The sequence below is a fragment of the Canis lupus genome, chromosome 5 (genome assembly GCF_011100685.1).
Source record: "Canis lupus familiaris isolate Mischka breed German Shepherd chromosome 5, alternate assembly UU_Cfam_GSD_1.0, whole genome shotgun sequence".
NCBI lineage: Eukaryota > Metazoa > Chordata > Mammalia > Carnivora > Canidae > Canis > Canis lupus.
The window spans coordinates 76,162,444-76,181,110 of record NC_049226.1 but is presented as its reverse complement, the minus strand read 5'-3'; the positions used below and the strand labels follow the sequence as shown (position 1 = coordinate 76,181,110).

The 18,667-nt window shown below is 55.0% G+C and overlaps 2 protein-coding genes across 9 annotated transcripts in view; one reads left to right on the top strand and one right to left on the bottom strand.

The window, feature by feature from the left end:
* ZNRF1 (zinc and ring finger 1) overlaps positions 1 to 11,037 on the top strand; it is a 103,807-nt gene extending 92,770 nt beyond the window's left edge. Inside the window, exons 3-5 of one of the 5 annotated variants that reach the window (XM_038538326.1) lie at positions 7,010 to 7,115; positions 8,700 to 8,791; positions 10,353 to 11,037. In XM_038538326.1, the coding sequence (XP_038394254.1) occupies positions 7,010 to 7,115; positions 8,700 to 8,757 (164 nt within the window). In that variant the 3' untranslated portion in view covers positions 8,758 to 8,791; positions 10,353 to 11,037. The other 4 variants (XM_038538323.1, XM_038538322.1, XM_038538325.1 and 1 more) reach the window with 4 other exon arrangements.
* A 1,896-nt stretch (positions 11,038 to 12,933) lies between these two features.
* LDHD (lactate dehydrogenase D) lies at positions 12,934 to 18,419 on the bottom strand. Of its 4 annotated transcripts, none has more exons than XM_038538319.1 (12): positions 18,262 to 18,399; positions 17,828 to 17,875; positions 17,366 to 17,478; positions 16,986 to 17,127; positions 16,627 to 16,768; positions 16,331 to 16,490; positions 15,850 to 16,074; positions 15,652 to 15,743; positions 15,445 to 15,572; positions 14,855 to 14,945; positions 14,659 to 14,770; positions 12,934 to 14,577 (listed from the first exon to the last, which is right to left on the bottom strand). In XM_038538319.1, the coding sequence occupies exons 1-12, from the start codon at positions 18,334 to 18,336 to the stop codon at positions 14,412 to 14,414; spliced, it is 1,494 nt and encodes a 497-aa protein (XP_038394247.1). In that variant the 5' UTR covers positions 18,337 to 18,399; the 3' UTR covers positions 12,934 to 14,411. The 4 variants fall into 4 exon arrangements, with proteins under 4 accessions (XP_038394247.1, XP_038394246.1, XP_038394248.1 ...); XM_038538318.1 differs by having other exon boundaries at positions 15,652 to 15,780; positions 15,875 to 16,074; positions 18,262 to 18,395; XM_038538320.1 differs by lacking the exon at positions 17,828 to 17,875 and having other exon boundaries at positions 15,652 to 15,780; positions 15,875 to 16,074; positions 18,262 to 18,419.
* Positions 18,420 to 18,667: the final 248 nt, after the last annotated feature.

The window sequence follows — 18,667 nt, the reverse complement described above, 5'->3', positions numbered from 1 at the left end:
CTCTCTCTCACACACACACACACACACACATACACACACACACACTATTTCTGTAATTGCTGGCACTAATTGGGGAAATTTCTAGAAAATTTACAGTGGTTATATAAGATGAAATTTAGTTAACCACCAAAGGAGAAAAAAGTAGAAACCTCCTAAATGAGGCAGATAGAAAGTAGTATTTTTCTTATTATGAGGGTTGGCCTGAGCTGTGGGTTGGAAAGCCTCCAGTAGCGGCCTGCCAGACTTAAAAAAAAAAAAAAAAAGAAAGAAAGAAAGAAAACCAACTTAGGAAAGGCAAGACTAGTTTAACTGGTTCACCCAGTGCTCAAGATAAATGTAAAGCCCAGGAGCTGGTGCTCCCAGTGCAAGCACCTGGCTAGGAAGGCTCATGAACAGCTACCTCACAAGGTGCTGAGGGTGCAGGGAGGGTGCTAGACCACAGAGCACTGACTGTGCCATTCTTCCTTCTCCTTGTCCACAGGCAGCTCTGAACTCAGGACCCCTACAAGATAAGGGAGGCATTGGTGGGTCCCACTTACCTGGGTAAAGGTGGTGAGCTTGAATGGACCTTTAATTTCTCTCCCTTTCCAACATCTGCTTGTAGTTCTGAGACCAGAGAACTCACCCTCAAGAATATGCACTCAAATTTTGACCTCACATTGCTCAGCTAGCAGAATGAGCTTTGAGATGGGCTGGGGGACCTGAGTTTGCTGTGAACAGAAGAGAGTCCTAATACTGTGGGGGGCATGACAGATGGCCAGCCATTCATAGAAAGTTTAAGGGGCCTTGATTCCAGGACCAGCCAGGGGCCCATGCCTCTACTAGATTCTGGGGTATTTCATGTTCCTTTGCCAGTGGTATTAAGGAGAGCTTGGTGGTTTCAGGAGATCCTCTCCTCTCAGCTTTCTTCTGGAGTGCCGACCCATGCCCTGCTTCTTAAGGTCCTGACTACCCTCTTTCTCTGTCAGAAGTCATTGCTCCCACCTGCACGTCACACAAAGTTTCTTTAAAGGAGAGAGAATCTAACTCCCCTAAAAGCAGAAATACCTCCTGCTCATTTATCCCAAGCTAGCAGACTTGTGTAAATGGTGCTTATTTGGCCTGTGTCCCTGCTTGGGACCCTGAGTCTGTGATGGAAGTACCTTTCCTTAGGCCTGGGAGAACCGGGGCCTGGCCGTGGAGTGTGCCCAGCCCAGTGAGGCCCTGCCAGGGACTATTGTTAGATGCTATAGCAATGCCAGACTCCAAGGTGTCTGCTCTAGTGCCCCTCCCGCAGAAGGGAGGGCCTGAGGGAGCTCCAGCTGCTGCTGACCAGAGGGCTGCTGGGGGAGTGAGGAGTCAGTGGGCAGGAGACCCACAGAAGCTTGCCACACTGGGGAAACTAGAATCAGGTGGCTACAACAGAAGGGGCAGAGTGGAGTCACGCTGGGGAGCCTCAGTAAAGATGAAGCCCACCAGGCCTGAGCTTTATCGGTTGACCCTTCTGGGCTACCATCATTCCAGTCAATCCACCAAAACAATTGGAGCACACCCTACAATCCAGGGTGTTGGGGTGGGGATGCCACTGCTTGCTGGTAGGGGAACTCTCTGCTCTTCCTCTTTTTCCTGGAGATTTCTCAAGAAGGGAGCTAGGGAGACCTGGCATTGATGGCACTGCCCCTCCCCAGCCCCCGGGAGGTGGGGCTGAACACCTCTGCACTTGCTGAGAAGGCAGCAGGGTCAGGCTTGCTGTCCCTGGGCTGGAAATGAGGCTAGGAGGTGGAGCTGGCGTCTCTGTGTCACTTGCTAGGGGTTCTCCCTCTGGCTCCTACCTTCCTTCCCACCAGGGCCTTGACTGCCATTCAACACAAGGGGAAATACGTTATGTATGGTCCTGCTCTCAGCTTCTGGCTCTGAGCCGCACCAACTTCATCTTCCCTCCAGGGTGCCAGCAGCAATGGATCTGTGGCTGTTTGGACCTTCCCACCCCCTTCATGACGCCAGCAGCTCTGGAAGTCCCATGGGGAATGTGGGAGCCAGGGCTCTCCACAGGGCAGCTAAGCCTCACAGTGGTACCTGGGGGCAGCAGTGCAGTTCCCTAAAGCTAGCTTCCTCCACCCTTCTTGGGCCCCTGCATGCACACATTCACAAGAAGAGAAAGATCTGAAGCTGTCCGTGAGATGGGCGGTGTTTCCCATCCCCAAGGGAAGAGACCCTATTGCCTGGTCTGTTAAGGAAAGGAGGTAAGGTGGCCAAGTAGAAGGAACTTGTCTTGGGAGTCATGACCACTTAGCATCTACATGAGTTGATGCAGAGACACCCCCCCACCCCCCCCCACCCCCCTGCTCCCCCACCCCCCCGCCAAAGGGTCTTTAGGATTCACTGAGATGTTCCTGTGAAGTTCTGGCATACAGCTGGTCCCAAAGAAAAGAAGCCTCCTTTTTCTCCTCCTAGATCTTTCTTTGACAAACAGCAGCTGTCAGTGCTCCCCCGATATCTCAGGGAAGGAGCAGAAGTATGCAGTCACTTCCCACCCTAGCCCCACCCCAGCCCTTGCCAGGCATCACCCTTCCCACTGTGGCGCCAGAGAGCTTTGCCTCTGGTTTGGCTCCCTAGTCTAGTTGGAGGGACAGCCGTTGGCATCATTGAGCACCACCCCCAGCCAGACCAAACACTTCTAAACTCCCCCCCTTGGACAGTGACACTGGCTTTGCACAGGGCATCAGGAAGCTGGGATGGGATGGGGTAGGGAGGTAGTTAGGAGCCAGTAAGACAAAGGTAAAAAGCACTGCTTCATTCCTGTGTACTCATCAAGGAGCATTGGTTGAGGCCCCCTCCTGTGGGTACCTGGTGATGCCAACGGGCATCTGTGTCTGTCTACAAGGTGGTCTCCATTTGTATCAGGCCCAGGGTCCTCAGCTTCAGGCCTAGAGGTCCCCAACAGTGGGCAGCAGCTTCCTGCAGGAATACTATGGAAATCCCATAGAACCAGTGGATAGCCAGGCAGCAGTTTCAGCCATTTCCACCCCGCTGCTAGCTTCCAGGGACATCTGGGGGCTGCTGATTCCAGGGCTAAAGGGATTGGGACAGGAAGTTTTACTCAGCCCACTCAGGCCTGTGGCCAGATCTGTGCACCTCTTGCTTTCCACTCTGGGAAGAACACTGCTCCCTGGGCTCCATGCTGGGTGTAGACCCTGCTGGCGTGCCCACACTGTCAGGTCCCCAGCCCCTAACTCCTCCCTACTCTCGGGACCTCCAGGCGCCATTTTGCAGCCAGGGCTCCAGGCCCCAGTGTAATGTGCTCCCTGCTGTGTGGCCCAGCCCTATGGGGCAGTTCCCAATTTCCTCCTTCCCACATCTGCAGCCCCAGGTCGGGTGGTGAGGCACACCACTGCACCATTTGCGAACGTGTTCCACAAAGTGTCGTGTGCTGGTAATTGATTATTAGTAAGAAAATGCAGCTGACCTTCATGTGCTCAAGCCTAAGTCCTTGATAAGAAGAGGAATTGCCCTGTGTCTCCTACCTCCTATGTCTTCCCCTTTCCTTAGTGACATCCAGTGTGAAAAGAGAGGAGGGTCAAGTCTAATCCTATTGAAAAAGCCAACCTCAAGTCTCTCCATCCCTGGCTCCTATCCCCCTCTCTCCGTCACCTCTACCCTGGCCTGGAGTCAGTGACAGGGAGACTACAGCTGGAGGCACAGGAAACTGTGTGGGACCCAGGGAAGTCTAATCTGCCCCTTGGGCTCACAGCTGGGGTGCCAGTTGGTAGAGGGAAATGCAAGGGACACTGATTTGGAATCTGTACCATTACTGCACCACAAGGATAAGAAATCATCCATAAGTGTGGGGAGGAGTACATGAAAGGGAGCTGGGGCCCAAACCCATTCTCCCAACGAGACGCCTGAGGCAGAGTGCATAGAAATCAGTGCCCAGGACGACTCTGCCTTCTCGAAGCCAGACTGGTTTTCTTCCCATCTTCATTGGAGATTTTTCCTCTAATATTTTATTATGCAAGTGTCAAACACACAGCAAAGCTTGAGGATTGTACAGTGAACACCCAAATACCCACCATGTGGAGTCTCCATTTTACTGTACTCCTCTATCACATGGTTCTGTCCACCAGTCCATCTTAACCTGTTGATGCATTTCAGAGCTAGATGAAAACAGTACATTTCCTTATTGGGGTTTTTAATTATAAATGTAATACATGTACAGATAAATTTAAAAATATATAAAAACAGTTTGCTTTTAGTCTTCTTTCCTCCACCATTAAAGCATCTATCCTCCCAGGAGTTTTTGGCCTTACACAAACAGAGGCACATGTGTATTTCAGTATGGCAGGAATCTGGTGCTTTAGGAAATGGGATCGTACACATTTACTGATCCGCCACTTGTCACACTTGGAGTCTCAAGTGAGAGGTAGACTGATGATGTGCCATCTGCTTTTTCTGTTCTTGTCACCCTTTCAGGTGGGCCTGTGAGTTAGCTTGATGTTAGCCAAAAATGACCGCAGGTTGTTGTGGCCTGGAAGCTGAGAGTGACTTCTCTCACAGCTCATGTGTACAGAGACTTTATACTGAACTGGTCCTATCTTAGGCTTTTTCCTCAGCGTTCCTGCTAGGGAACTTGGGGGCACATTAGCCCTCTAGGCCGTGAAGAATCCTCATTTTCTGGGTCCCAGATGTTTTCCTTCCCACCAGAGTAATCAGGGAACACCCAGAAACAGCAGTGGAGGGGGCACCAAGTGGAGGATTTCAGACCCTGCATCACAAACTGCCAATTTAGGCAAGATGTTTGACTTTTCTGGCTTCTCCTGAAGGCAGATCCTCCTTTGCAAGATAGGAATAGCACATATGCCCTGCCTGGTGCATGAAATTGTGAGGCTCGATTGAACACACACACACACACACACACAGTCTCAGTACCATTGGCAGTACTCAGGAACAACTGAAATCTGTTAGTAGTGAGGAACTGATCCTGCTTCAAGCTTTCCTTTCTTCACATCCATAACCCCACCATCTCAGAATTTTTCCTGTAGTTTAGGACCTTTTAGTTTTCTACCTTCTTGGATTCCAGTTGAATCTCTATCCCACATCTACCTCTATCATCCACATCTCTCCCCCTCAACCCCAGATCCAGGCTCCAGTGGACTCTTGGAGGTTCCCATCAGCATGTCCCAATGGAGACACCTGGTCGACACTCCCACCCAACTCTGAACTCACTTCTCATACCTGTCCTCCTCTTCCTGGGCCCCCTCTCATAGTGATGAACCCCTGCCACTTGTCCAGCTGCCTTGGTCAGCCCATGCCATTGCTCCCTCCTTGCCCCCTGCGGCTAATGCAAGCCCTGAATCCTTCCCTCCTGCATTGCTGTGTTGACCTGCAGAGTGGGCTCCACATCCCTGAGCTCTGCAGCCCATTCTCCAGTAGTCAACAGAGACTAGCTGTGATCAGAATGCGTCTCCAGGGCCCCTCGGTGAACCAGTTGAAGCCCAGGTACCACGACAGAGCACAAATTCATCCTGGGGGACTTGGTCTCACCTCCCACTGTGGCCCCACATCTCAGCACATGCTATGGCAAGCCTCCTGCTGTTCCGTTTGAAATGCCCTTCCCTGAGCAGTTCCCACCCTGATAAAGGCATCAGTCATACCCTCATACCTGGGCTTCTATGCATAAGGCTTCCTAGAAATTCCCATGCTGTTCATTTCCATTTTTTTGTCAGTTTCCCCTGTGAGACTAGAACTTCAATCCTGATACCGTGGCTCATCCACTGAGTTGCCAGTGAAAATGTCCTAGAAATTAAATAAAGCGCTGCTGACTCAGCCATGGTGCTCTCCCATTCTGCTCTGGCTTTTCCAGCTGTGGCTGTGCTAAGGGCCTGGGGTGTGCAGTAGCTTCCTTCTATTCCTTTTTTGTGAGGCAGCTTTTTTTTCTTCTTTCTTAAATTGGGTTGTAGTAGCATTTAGGACCTTCACAATGTCATGCTGCTGCCATCTCTGTCTAGTTAACAAACATTTTCAAAAGAAAACCCCTCTCATGATTGTACTTTTATCTAAAGTATAGTACAGGGATGCCTGGGTGGCTCAGCGGTTGAGCACTTGCCTTCGACTCAGGGCATGATCCCGCAGTGCCGGGATTGAGTCCCACGTCGGGCTTCCGGCATGGAGCCTGCTTCTCCCTCTGCCTGTGTCTCTGCCTCTGTGTGTGTCTGTCATGAATAAATAAATAAAATCTTTTTAAAAAAAAATCTGTCAGGAGGGTAGATCTCATCATAAGTGTTCTTACCACCAAAAAAAGGGGGAAAAGAAAACCCCTTTCCCATCACAGAGTCTCTCTCCATCCCTCCTGCCCCAGCCCAGCCCTACTTCTCGTCTGAATTGGCCTATGCTGCACACTTCAGATAATGGAGTCGTCCAGTAGATGACTGTGTGTCTGGCTTCCCTCACTTAGCATGATGTTTTCCAAGGCTGTCCACACTGCAGCCTGCCTTGGTGCTCCCATCCTTTTGCACAGCTGAGTGATACTCTGCTGTATGGGTAGATCACATCGGTTAATCCATTTAGGTGTTGGAGGCACTTGGGTTATTTCCACCTGTTGGCTGTTGTGAATGATGCTGCTATGGACATGCATGCCCGAGCAGTTGCTGGAGCTCCTGCCTCTTCCATTCCCTCTTGCCTCGCATCCCATCGCAGTGCCTTGCCAAACCCCATGCACCTGGTCCATGTGTGTGTTTGGGGGAATGTATTCAGGGAAACAGTTTGCCTCTGCTATGTGCCTGTTCGCTTTCAAGCCCTTTTCACCCTCCATCCCCTGGCCACGTATTTGGTAATTAATCCCATTTTGTCTTCAGATAATTACTGTGTGGTGTGCCTGTCTTGTCTCTGCACTAAGGGCCTTCAGACCAAGGTACCCCTTGGGTTCTATTTCGCTTACAGAGCCTTGCCGCTTCAGGTGACCCACGCAGTCCTGACCTGCTTTGTGTCACCTGTCTGCTGGCAACTGACCCTCTCCTCTGTCCTCCCTTTGCAGATGATGTGCTGACAAAAGACGCAGGGGAGTGTGTGATCTGCCTGGAGGAACTGCTTCAGGGGGACACGATAGCCAGGCTGCCCTGCCTGTGCATTTATCACAAAAGGTACGAAAGGGCCGCCAGGGCCAGCTCAGCCCCATCTGAGATCCCAGAGGGCTCCTTCCCTGAGGTGGGCAAGAGAAAGGCAGACCCTCATCACTAGCCGTCCAGTCCTCTTTGCTTGTGGGATGACCTCTCCTCCTGCCAAGGGCTCAAAGATCAAAGGTGTGAAAATGCCAAGTGCAGGGCAGAGCAGGTGTTTGGATAGTGAGGGCTGACAAGGAGACCTGTGGAGCGCCACAGGTTGGAGGCACTCAGGATCCCACCTGCAAGGTTGATTCTCCATCCATCTCCCTGAGCCTTTTCTTCTTCCATGGGCCCCTCTGCTCCACAGCGTGAGGACCTCATCTGTGCCAGAGGAGCAACATGGAGGGGTGTGCAGGCTGCCCCTGCACCCTTGCCTTCTCCCCAGAGGGCCAGAGGCAGGAATAGCTGATACCTGTGCAGCCACGGCTCTAAAAGCTACTATAATTAGCAGGGCTGAGAGTCGTCCTCAGGCTCCAGTATGAGCCTTGTTCTTGTTTCCAGCTAGAAAGAAGACACCTCCTTACCCAAGATGGGAGGACACTCTGTGCCATCTGCTCTTGGCTTCTTGAGTCCCAGAGCTGCTTCTGACACACAGGCTTTTTCAAAGCCTGACTCACAGGCTACTGGCCATGAGGCAGTTGTGGTGCCTGGCACACAGATGTAGCTGGTGCACGAGAGGCTGGCTCTGGGAGAGAGGGTCTTGGCCTGGGCCCAGCACAGATTGCTCTAGTGCCCCAGGGAGGCACCACTCAGAACAAGAAGATGGAAATCTTTGGCTCTGGGGGAGAATTATGTAAATTATCAAAAATACCCAGATGTTGGCTTACAAATCAGAAAGCTATATTGGGGCAATCTCTGTTCCCTGTCTGGTTCAGATGGTCATTTCTATAAACACTAGAGACTAGGGTTTCACTGTCAGCCTCCTGTCTGGCCCTCCCCAGCAATGTCACTAAGCCAGAGAGGTGGTCCTGCCCTTCTCACCTTCTCCAAGAAAGGCTCCATGCCATCCACCACCCACAACTGACCAAGGCAGGTAGAGCTGGGTGGGGAGGGTGTCTCCTGAGAAGTCCCATCAGGGAGGAAGCCTCAGGGCTGCCCCTTTGATCAAAGAGGGGGCTCTCAAGACCCTAGAGCTTAGAGCAACAGTCAGCCTGCTGGGTCTCAGTTCCTGTCCTCTGTGTGCTTTAAGCCGGAGACACGGTGGGCTTACTGGCCTGCTCCACTGTCCTGCCCTCACCTTCTCCCTGCTAGCTGTTGCCACCCTCTGGGCTCCATGCAGGCAAGACCCTGGTCCCTCTCAAGGCCACAGTTCCTCCCACCCCCCGCAGCATCCAGATCCACCCAATCCTGTACCCACCATGCCAGGCTGATGCCTCAGGCTGAGCCAAGATCAGTCCTGGGGTTCTCCGTTCTTCCTGCTTCAAAAAGTGGGTGTCTGGGGACACAGTTGTTTAGCAAGATTTAGCAAACCTCTACTCAGAAGCCTGACCTGGGAGAGCGCCCCCTAAGGAATGGCCTGGTCAGCCAGTAACATGTCTCCCCTTGCCCACCTCCTTGCCTCAGTTGCATAGATTCGTGGTTTGAAGTGAACAGATCTTGTCCAGAACATCCCGCTGACTGACCCTGCTGGGCTCGCTTGCTGACTCCTCTCAAAGGTGAGCCCATGGTTGGGGGTGCTCCAGGCTCAAGGCCTGGAGTCAGGTCACTCTGGGGCCTGGAAGATAGGGGGCTCAGTTGTCCTTACACACCCCACCAAGAGGGGAGCATCTTATCAGTTAGTGGTTCTGTTGGGGGAGGGGATGTGACTCCCCGGGAAGGATAGGAAATACAAACTCACATGGTTATGAAGGAGAACCTGCTCAGCAGAATTAGATTAGTTGGGAACAGACCAGTATATTCCAGACATCTAAAATGAGTCTCTCCTAAAATGAGGTTCAGAAAGATCCCTTGGAATGTGCCAGGTAGGAGAAGCAGCAGCAGCATGAGCTCTGGGACCAGACACTGGGTTTGCACCCAGCTCTGCCTCGTGGTTGAGGAACAGCTCGAGCAAGTCCTGCCTCTCAGAGTCTCTGCTTCTTTTGGGACAGGGAGATAATCTCACACCCTATACCCATATGGACATCCCACTTATTAAACAAGACAGCTGTGGGATGGTCTGTTGTCCTCTGCAGTGCTCATCAGTGATCATTTCACTGCTGGTTCTTCCCGCCTGCAGGCCACCTGCCTCTCTCTCTCACACATGCACGCGTACACACACACCGCTTCCAGATGAATCACTGCAGCAGGCCAGCGCAACCTTCCACACCAAATATGCACACATGGTCCCCTATGTAACCATGTGGTCTGACTTTCTATCTCTTCCCCAGGGAACCCTGCTTTTTTGCTGACCATCCTGTCCTGTCCCCCATCCTACCTGTCCCTTGTGAGTGCTGGGCTGGCACTTTGTTTTTTTCTGGCAAACAAACTAAAAACCCAGAGAAACTAAAACCCTGACTCCACCTCATTTCACAAAAGTTTTGGGGCCTCTTTTCTTTTCTCTCTCTCTCTCTTTCTCTTGTTTTTGTGTGTTTGTTTTGTTTTCCCTTGTTCTTCATTAGGTTTATTTTATTTATTCCAAGTAAACTCCCAGAACAGCTGATGATGTCAGACAAATCAGGGACATTTGCTCTTTTTACCTTCCCCTCAAAAACTGAGGACACGGGGAGAAGAAAAAGCAAGGGTGAGAGTGAGGCAGAGGGACTAGGCCGGCGCCAGAATGGGAGTCCAAATCCCGGCGTGACGTTTGGCTTCGGGCCCCAGCACAGAACCACAGACACCCGGCCAGCCTCGGCGGGATGCACGCCGCTGGACTCGGCCACTACAGCGCGACTTACATGTTCCGGTCCACACAGGGACAGCCAGCCCCCGTTCCCAAGAGGAGGCATCGGACACGGGCAGAGCTGAGCTGGGGACGCCAGTGGGAACAGGGCACCCCTTCTGCACTGACTTCCAGAAAATGGTTCTCCCTTTCTCCCTGAGGACACCAAATTGGACGACAGCGAGTTTGAGAGAAGAATCAACTGCTATCCTTCCCCTCACCCCTCATCCCGAGAGGGAAAGGGCATTTACTTTTACACCTTTGAAAGGCGTTGTGGGTCTGTCTAAAGTGTTTACAAAAAAAAAATTATAAAAAAAAAGTCTAGTGTCGACTGGTGTTTTCCCTCGTGATGTTTACAGATTGCTGTCTGCTGCCCAGCTAGAACCCACTCGGTGATGGAGACGAGCAGGGCTACGCATTCTGCTGGCGCATGGTCTCCTCCTGCGCCTGGCGCCCTCCCATCAGCCCTCTATCACCAACTGCTCTGCCTTGGGTGGTTTGGTTTTTGTTTTGGGGTTTTTTGTTTTTGTTTTTGTTTTTTCGGTTATCTTCCCCCCTCCATTTTTTTGGCTTGGTTTTGCACTTTTCTCCCCTGGGACCCTGATAATGTAACTTCATTGCCAAAAAAAAAAAAAAAAAACACCCATCAAGGAGCTTCTCTTCTTTCCCTTTCCCTCTCCTCCTTCCCTCATGGTTCTGGTCGGTTCAGAGGATTTAACAATCACAAGTGTCCTGCAAAAATGCCGGAACATTTTTCTTAGACCCTTGTGGATTTTTTTTCCCCAGAAAAAACTTAAACAGACAAAAGACTTATTAAAGGAATATGTACAGTTATCCTTGTTTTCAGGCAGTCTGTTTGAGAACATTTTAGCCATCGATGTTCACACGTGGCATCAGCCCATGCAAGATAGGTTTCTGTATTTATATATTAAAATACAAAAAAAAACCTTATAAAATGTTTAAAAAAATGTTCAAAGCTTGGGGGAAAAGCTTTCTTCATTAGTCAAGGTGTTTTGATATGGTATTAAAATGTCTAATAAAAGATGCACTGTGTGACTTTATTTTACTGAGGCATTGTTACACAATCAAGCAATGGAGGCTGAAGACCTGTCCCCCACTACCTCACCTACCTCCTTAGCCTTCCTCCAGGCTGCTATTTGGCACTACAGGAGTGTGAAGTGGTCCTTAGAACAGCCCTGCCTGAGCAGAGGGAACCTGGCAGGTCCCACCCGAGTCCACGAGGGCGACTGACCCTCCAAAGCATCGCGGAGTCAGTCTGCCATCACCTGTGGAGCGGTTGGGACAGAACTCCTCAGGAAAGATCTCCAGGGGCAGAAGACCTTGTGGCTAGTGGCGGCTGCAAGGATGCGGCTTCTTCCAGGTATTGGCCCAGTCCCCGCCCTCCTCCTCAGCTCCCCATCCCACGTCCCGTCCTGCCCTGCCTGTTGCTCAGTCTGCATCTCAGTGCTGACTCATGGGCATGCTTCATTGAGGCCCAGAAGGAGGCCCTGCTTTGGGGCTGAGCCAGCTCAGAGCCCTTGAACTAGAACCAGCCACTCAGGGCTCACAAGAGTTGGCACACCTCGAGCTGGGCGGGAAGCTCAGAGCAGGGGTAGGACGCATGCCCGGCCTCTGTCCCCGTGCCAGACAGGCTCCTGGAGCAGCATTCCAGAGTCTCCTGCAGAGCCTGCAAAGGAAAGCTCTGGAGGGAGATGCCTCCAAGCTTCTCCAATCACACCCCTCCTCGAGCCTCTCATGTGCTGTTGCCTCTGAGGGCTCTAACTCCGCCAGGTCCTGGCTCTGCCATCATCTTCTGTCACATGCTTCCTGAAGCACCTACTCTGTGCAATGGCAGTGCAGGCCAGTAGACAAATGTGAACTAAGGGCCAGGCTTGCTAGGCATGTTCAGAGAACTGCTAAAGAATTTGTGGGTCTGAGCCTGGGCCTTAGTGTCAGATCCAACTGGCATGGGGACTCCCCGGGGACCATCCGTCCCCATGGCGGCGGCAAGAGCATGAGCTCTAAACTGCGTGTGGGTTCCTCTGGTAGAATGATGTGGGGGAGACAGCTTCATTCTGGATTTCAGATTCAATCGCATGTGAGTGGGGACAAAGCCGCCCAGCTCTGAGGTCACCGGGAGGGTCAGGGAGTCTGCCCGGAAGCCCCTGGCACATGCAGAGCAGGCTTCCTCATAGTTCTGTCATCGCAGAGAGCACTGTTCTATTCACAGCACCTCCTGCTTCTGCCTGGCAACTGTGTCTCCCTGTTCTAAATTTAATTCCTCTAGCAGAGCTGGCCCTGAAGATCTCCTTGCCTGACCCCTGGGCCTACAGGCAGAGGCCTTTATGACCACCTTGGCTTAGGCCCGGTGGCCCTGGCAGCACTCTGGGTGAGCCAAGTGGTCGTGACCTGGGGGCGGTGGGGGGCAGGCTGGAGCCCACGCTGGGTGCTGGGTGCGCTGGGCGCTATTCCAGGCTCCTGGGGCTGGTGCCTATCCCCACCCCCAGCGACTTCCACTCCCACCCAGCACACGGCAGCCCTCTGCTGGCTGCAGCGTCCTCGGAATCCACCCGGGTTGCCGGTTCCTCAGGTGAGGGTGGTCAGGGTTTGTCCAGGCTTCCCAGGTAGGACTGGTCTGTCGTTCATGTGCCATCCAGGCAGCTCTCCCAAGCTCTATCTTTCTGGGAGGGGAGGGAACCGGCAGGAACTGCAAGGTGGCTTCCATCCCCTCCCTCCAGTAAGGACCCAGGACACTTTGGGGGCTTCCTGGGCAGAAGCACCTCACTGAGACCATTCACCTAGCAGCCATTTCACAGTGTTGAGGTTTTTCTAACATTGTTCGGCTTAGGAGATAGATGCTAAATTCTATAGGTAAATGGTGTCAAGAAATGTGTAACTCAATTCCAGATGGTTCCCCAGAAAGTACACACACAAAGCAAATAAGGCAAAAATAGTCACTTGAATCTTCAGGGGCTGGTATTTCAGTGAACAGTGTGCTTGTTCTTTCAGCTCATCAAAGAAGAGTCATCCCCAGTAAGGGAGAACCCTCCATTGCAGACTTCTCCCCTGGGCTCGGGGGCAAGGCAATCCACGTGGAGGAAGGGTGTGAGTGAGCTGTGTGTCCAGATATATGAGGGCTAACACTAGATCGGGTAGGGGGGTGGCTTGGGGAGAGCCATGAGGCTTGCCCCCACACCACCGCTTGGCACAGAGACTGCTCTCACACAGCACAGGGGTAGAAATGTACTAAAGGGGCAAACTGGGCTCAGTCCAGTAGTAGCTTCCAAGAACCAAGTTTGGCTGAGGAGTCCCAGAAGGCAGCCTCTGCCCAGGGCCTGGAAGGCTGATGGGGAGAGGCAGGGAGGGGTCCAGGGGGTGGAGGCAGCAAAGGAGCTCAACAGTGGCTTGTAAGGGTGAGGTGAGATGGGAAGGTCCCACCGGCCTCCCTGCTTTGATCAGGCCAAGGCCACAGGGCAAGGGAGACAAGCCCGCATGATAGGCTCCTGGGATGGAGTTTAAATGAGAGTTTCTGGGACCCTGAGCCTCCCCCACCCCAACCTTGGGAAGGTGGAAGGGAGGGAGGTGTCCCTGGGCAGAGCGCTACAGGCCGCGTCGGAGGTTGAGTCCTGAGCAGATCCTATGGCGTCAGGCGCCCTCTCGTGGGCTTCGGAACAACTGACCAGTGTGCAGGACAAGTGGTGGGGCCAGAGATCCTAAGGGTCGGTAGGCCCAGGGGAGGGCAGATTCTGACTTTGAGGGTAAAAAGCTAGTAATATAATCCATCACACCAGGGAGAAGTAGAATACAAGGAGAAAATCTTCACTTCAAACTGGCAACAGCCACTTGAACATGTTCAGAATGCTCTTAGGCCCAGGCCAGGCTCAGTTGGGTAGTCTGTCATGAGGGATGTGGGCTATGGTAAAGGCCTCGGGCACTGGGGTTTTCACCAGCAGATGGGACAGGGACCCTGTCCCTGAAAGCCACTTTCTGTAGCCTAAGCCATACTGGGCCCCTCCCGGGCAGGGGAGGAGGGATGAGAGACAAGGACAAAGGACAGAGAACGTGACGGAGGTGGGGAGGGCAGGCACAGCAGGCCATTCAGTTACTGTCTGCTCACCTCCAGGCTGCTGCAAATGGGGTTCTGGTTTATTTCAGGGGCACAAGGAGACCCTCACCAGGAAAGGCATGTTCCTGTCACCAGGCAGGTGGAGTAGGGCTAAGGGAGCTGAGTCTCTGAGGCCTTGCCTCCCTCCCCCCGCCCCCAGCTCCCCGGCAGCAGGGAGGACCAGACCAAGGGGAAGGCAGGTAAGGAGCCCAGCAGTTCTGAGCCAAGGCAGAACTGTCCTGTGACAAGAAGGAAGGTTCTAGAACAGGAGGTTCCACTGTCTGGAGCTTGTGGGCCAAGTCCTGGGAGCCCCTCACAGCACCTTGCCTGGGTTCATGAGGCCTTGGGGATCCAGCATGGCCTTCAGCTGCCGCATGGTCTCCATGCCCACAGCACCCACCTCCTCCTGGAGTAGCTGCTGCTTGCCCAGCCCAATGCCATGTTCCCCGGTGCACGTGCCATGGAGTGCCAGTGCCCGCCTGGGCGGCAGTGAAGAGATCCTCAGCAGGGTGGTCCTCCCCACCCCCCACCCCACTCCCTGCCAAGGGCCCTGCTCTTACCTGCCCAGCTGTTCTCCAAAGGCCATGACCCTGCGGACCTCCTCGGTGTCCTCTGGGTCCACCAGCAGGATGCAGTGGAAATTGCCGTCGCCCACGTGTCCAACGATGGTTCCTGGGAGCCCAGAGGACAGAGCTGCTGCCCCAGCCCTGCTGTCCTCCACTTCCCCTCCCCTCCCGCGTTTGGGGGTATGCAGACCTGTGAGTCCCGAGGCCTTCAGGTCCTCCTTGGTTTGCACCAGGATCTCCGGCAGCCGGGAGATGGGCACACACACGTCGGTGGAATAGCCCTAGGTGGGAGCAGGTCTGTGAGGCTGTCCCTGCTCGCCCCGTCGCCAGCCGGAGGTAAGAGGTCATTGTGGTCAAGGCTAAGAGCAGCTCAGAGGAGGCCTGGCCTCACCCACAGAAACTAGCTGCTCTGCTCTGGGCCTGTTGCCCCTGGACAACCGGACAAATGGCGGGAGGGTGAGTTCCCAGCCCTGCCCGCGGAGGCCCTCCCAGCTCCCACCTTGCAGGGACCCCGGCGGCCCCCTAGCTGCCCAGAGCCCAGTCAGCCTGACCCCTCCCACCTCATCATCTCCCTCGGGCCACCTCCGCGTTCACAGCCCCTAGGAGCGTGCCCAGGCCCCGCTCAGGGCCGGCGCCCCTCCTGAGGGTTCCGCAGACAACCACCTTCCCGCTTAGTGCCTGGGAAGAGCTGGGCAGGGCAGTGCTGCCCGGTGGGTCTCCGCCTGCTGCTCCAGACAGCGGGGGGGGCTGGGGGGCCACCTCCGGCTCAGCCCGACTCACCTTGCAGCCGGGCCGCAGGGCCAGGGCCGCATACCAGGCGCTGTGCCGTGCGGCCCACAGGCGGCGGCGCTCCTCAGCCTCCTTGGCCCAGGAGAAGAGGGAGGCTCCGTTGTGCCCGGCAATCTCCTCTGCAGGGGAGCAGGGTTTGTGGACACGGGGCCTCACTCGGCCAGCCTGCGCCCCCCACCCCATGGCACCCCAGCACACCTGCCCGCTGTATCTGCTCGGCCAGCGCCTGCTCGGAACCGTGGAACTCGAGGAAGAGGGTGGGCGCCACGGGGCAGTTCAGCTGGCTGTGCCTGTTGCAGGCATCCATCATGACCTCATCCAGAAACTCTGGGGCCAAGGAGAAGGCCGGGGAGGGGAGGCCCAGACTTCAAAGGCTGCCTCTTCTGGGGGGCCCACCTAGACTGCCCAGCCCCCAGCTCACCGATGCGGGCCACGGGCACTGCAGCTTGAAGGATGTGAACGGTGGTGTCTACAGCTGCCTGGACACTGGGAAACGCACAGGTGGCGGCCACCGTGGCCTCAGGGACAGGGTGCAGGCGCAGGGTGGCAGCTGTGATGAGTCCTAGTGTCCCCTCAGAACCCACAAAGAGCCCCGTGAGGTTGTAGCCAGCAGCGCTCTTCCTGGACCCCGGGGACACAGAAGGTAGGTAAGTGCCCAGCCATGAGACGATGGGTTTCTGGCCATAAGCCTGAGCTGGAAGCCCAGCATGGTCCCCCAGGCCCCCGCCAGGCGGGGACTTGGCCGGCCTGACATCGAGGCAGGTGTTTCCTTGCATAGCCCAAACTGGCCTGGTGCGGGAAGAACCCCAAACCTCAATGTCTCAGCCCCCTCAGAAGCCTGAGGAGGCCTCAGTTCCTGGGGGTCGAGGGTGCTCACCGGAAGTGACGGCCTAGGCCTGCGGTGTGAAGCAGCCGGCCGCCAGGCAGCACCACCTCCAGATTCAGCACGTTGTCACGCATTGTGCCATAGCGCACAGCATTGGTGCCCGAGGCCCCGGTGGCCACCATGCCACAGAGAGAGGCATCTGCGCCTGGGTCTGGAGGGCAGAGTGCAGGCAGAAGGCAGCCTGGGGCAAGTGCCCAGAGATACAGGGGTCCCCTCAAGCCCCCAAAACAGCCCTGCCACCTGGGAGCCCTCAGGGCCCCAGAGAAGGGCCTGAAGTTCTAGCCTACCCACAGGAAACCAGAGGCCACTGTCCCGCAGGTAGGTGTTGAGAGCTTTGCGGGTGACGCCTGGCTCCACCACCACAGAGAAATCTTCTGGATTCAGCTTCAGGATTCGGTCCATATGGGTCAGGTTGATGCAGACACCACCCTGACAGGAAAGGCGCCAAGTTGCTGATTGACCTCCGTCTTTCCAGGGCCAGGCCACATTCCATAGGACCCCATCTAGGGACTGACCTGGTGGCCACTCTGGAGCCCCCAGGCGGCAGGTAAGGCAGGGTGGAGGCAGCCACAAATGTGACACATGGGAGGGGGCCAGAGCCCAGGCAGGACAGTGGGGGGATGCGGGGGAGGGGGGCGCTGCATACCTGCACTGCACAGACGCCACCTTCAAGCCCCGTGCCAGTGCCAAATGGGATGATGGGCAATCCTTGGCTGTAGCACAGGGCTGCCAGCCGGCTGACCTGTTCCACATTCTGGGGCCACACCACAACGTCTGGAGGTTGGCACCTAGAACCAGACCCTCAGCAATTTCTGGGAGCATGGCACCCTCTAGTCCTGCTCTTGTCTAAGGAGCCCCAAGATATCACAGGGCCTGAGGCTACACGACGGGGGAGGGATGGATGTGCAGGAGAGGTAGAGAATGCCAGAGCCCCCCTAAGACAGATGGGTGGGGGAGAAGACAGTCCAGGACTCTTACTCCCAGCAGCCCAGCCCCCCTGGCTCTGATGGGGGAGGGCCCCCACACCTGTGCATGGACTCATCGTGTCCGTGCTGCTCTCGGTGGGCGGCAGCCGTGGACACGTGAGAGCTCCCCACAACTGCCTTCAGAGCCTCCACAAAGCCTTTGCTGAGCTCACCCTGCAAAGGAAAAACACACTGCCAATCACTCGGAGGCACCTGTGGCAGGTCCCGGAGTGGGGCAGGGAATGCAGGCACCTCTGTCCTCCCTGCCCCCCACTGACAGCACCGGAGGGCCAGCGCAGCCAGGCCTCGCCACTGGGCCCACTGGAAGCAAACCCACTCTACAAGAATGCCCCTTTCCAAACAGAGCCATCGAAGTCAGTGTTTCACTTGGGAAAACACACCACGTGGGTAAAAATAGGAACCAGATTCACTCTACAAAAAAGGAACATCCCAGGGTTCCATAACATAGTGGATGTTAAGTCCACAGTCAAGCCCTGCCTTAGTGGCTTGAAAGGTTACTTATCTCTGCATTTCCTCCAACACTGTCCCAGGGACACCAGGGAACACTGAGCTAGAGATAAAGGAAGGACGGGAAGGAAAAGCTCTGTTGCCAGTCAACTGAGGTGCACCCCATCCCCACCATCCTTACCTCCCGGGCATTGTTTCAAAATGTGTCTGTACATTTGGGATCCCCAAAGAGGGCGCCCTGGAGCCCACAAGCTTTTGATTTTACACCCCCCAGCGCCATTTGTAGGCAGCGGGGTGGGTGGGGGGCCTAGGCCGCCCATCTCACTCAACAACACCCTCCCCTCCTCCTCCCCCCCCCCCCCCCCCCCCCGCTTGGCATGGAGTGAGCCCCGTGATCCTCTGCTCAAGGTCACAGGGCACTGGTACAGCAAAAGCCTGCTGGAAACTTGGCATCTGACCCCCCACCCTCCAGTGGGCCCCCCCACCTACCTGCGCCCCCCTGGAGCAGTAGCCCCTCCGGGGGAACAGCCCCAAAGTTGCAGCAGCCCGGAGCAGACTGGCCATCTCTCGGCAACAGCCAGAAGGCCACTGAGGCAGGTGGCCAAGTGGCCGCACCAGTGAATTGAATGGGAGGAGGGTGGGGAGGGCAGGATTGCTTAAGGTCGCACGGCCTTAAGGTGGCCCCACCAGACCTTGCGGAGTCAAGGAGGGCAGCAGGCACGCGTCAGTACTTCTGCAGGAGAGGTGAGGCTCACCGCACACACAGGGAAACAGCATAGCAGCCTCTCGCTGCTTAACGCCCCGTGCTCTGTGGTGGCTTCCCTTGGTCTTTCAAAAGAAGGCAGGCTCCACGCCATGGCCTTAAAGGTCCTGCTGGTTCCTGCTGTCCTCTCCA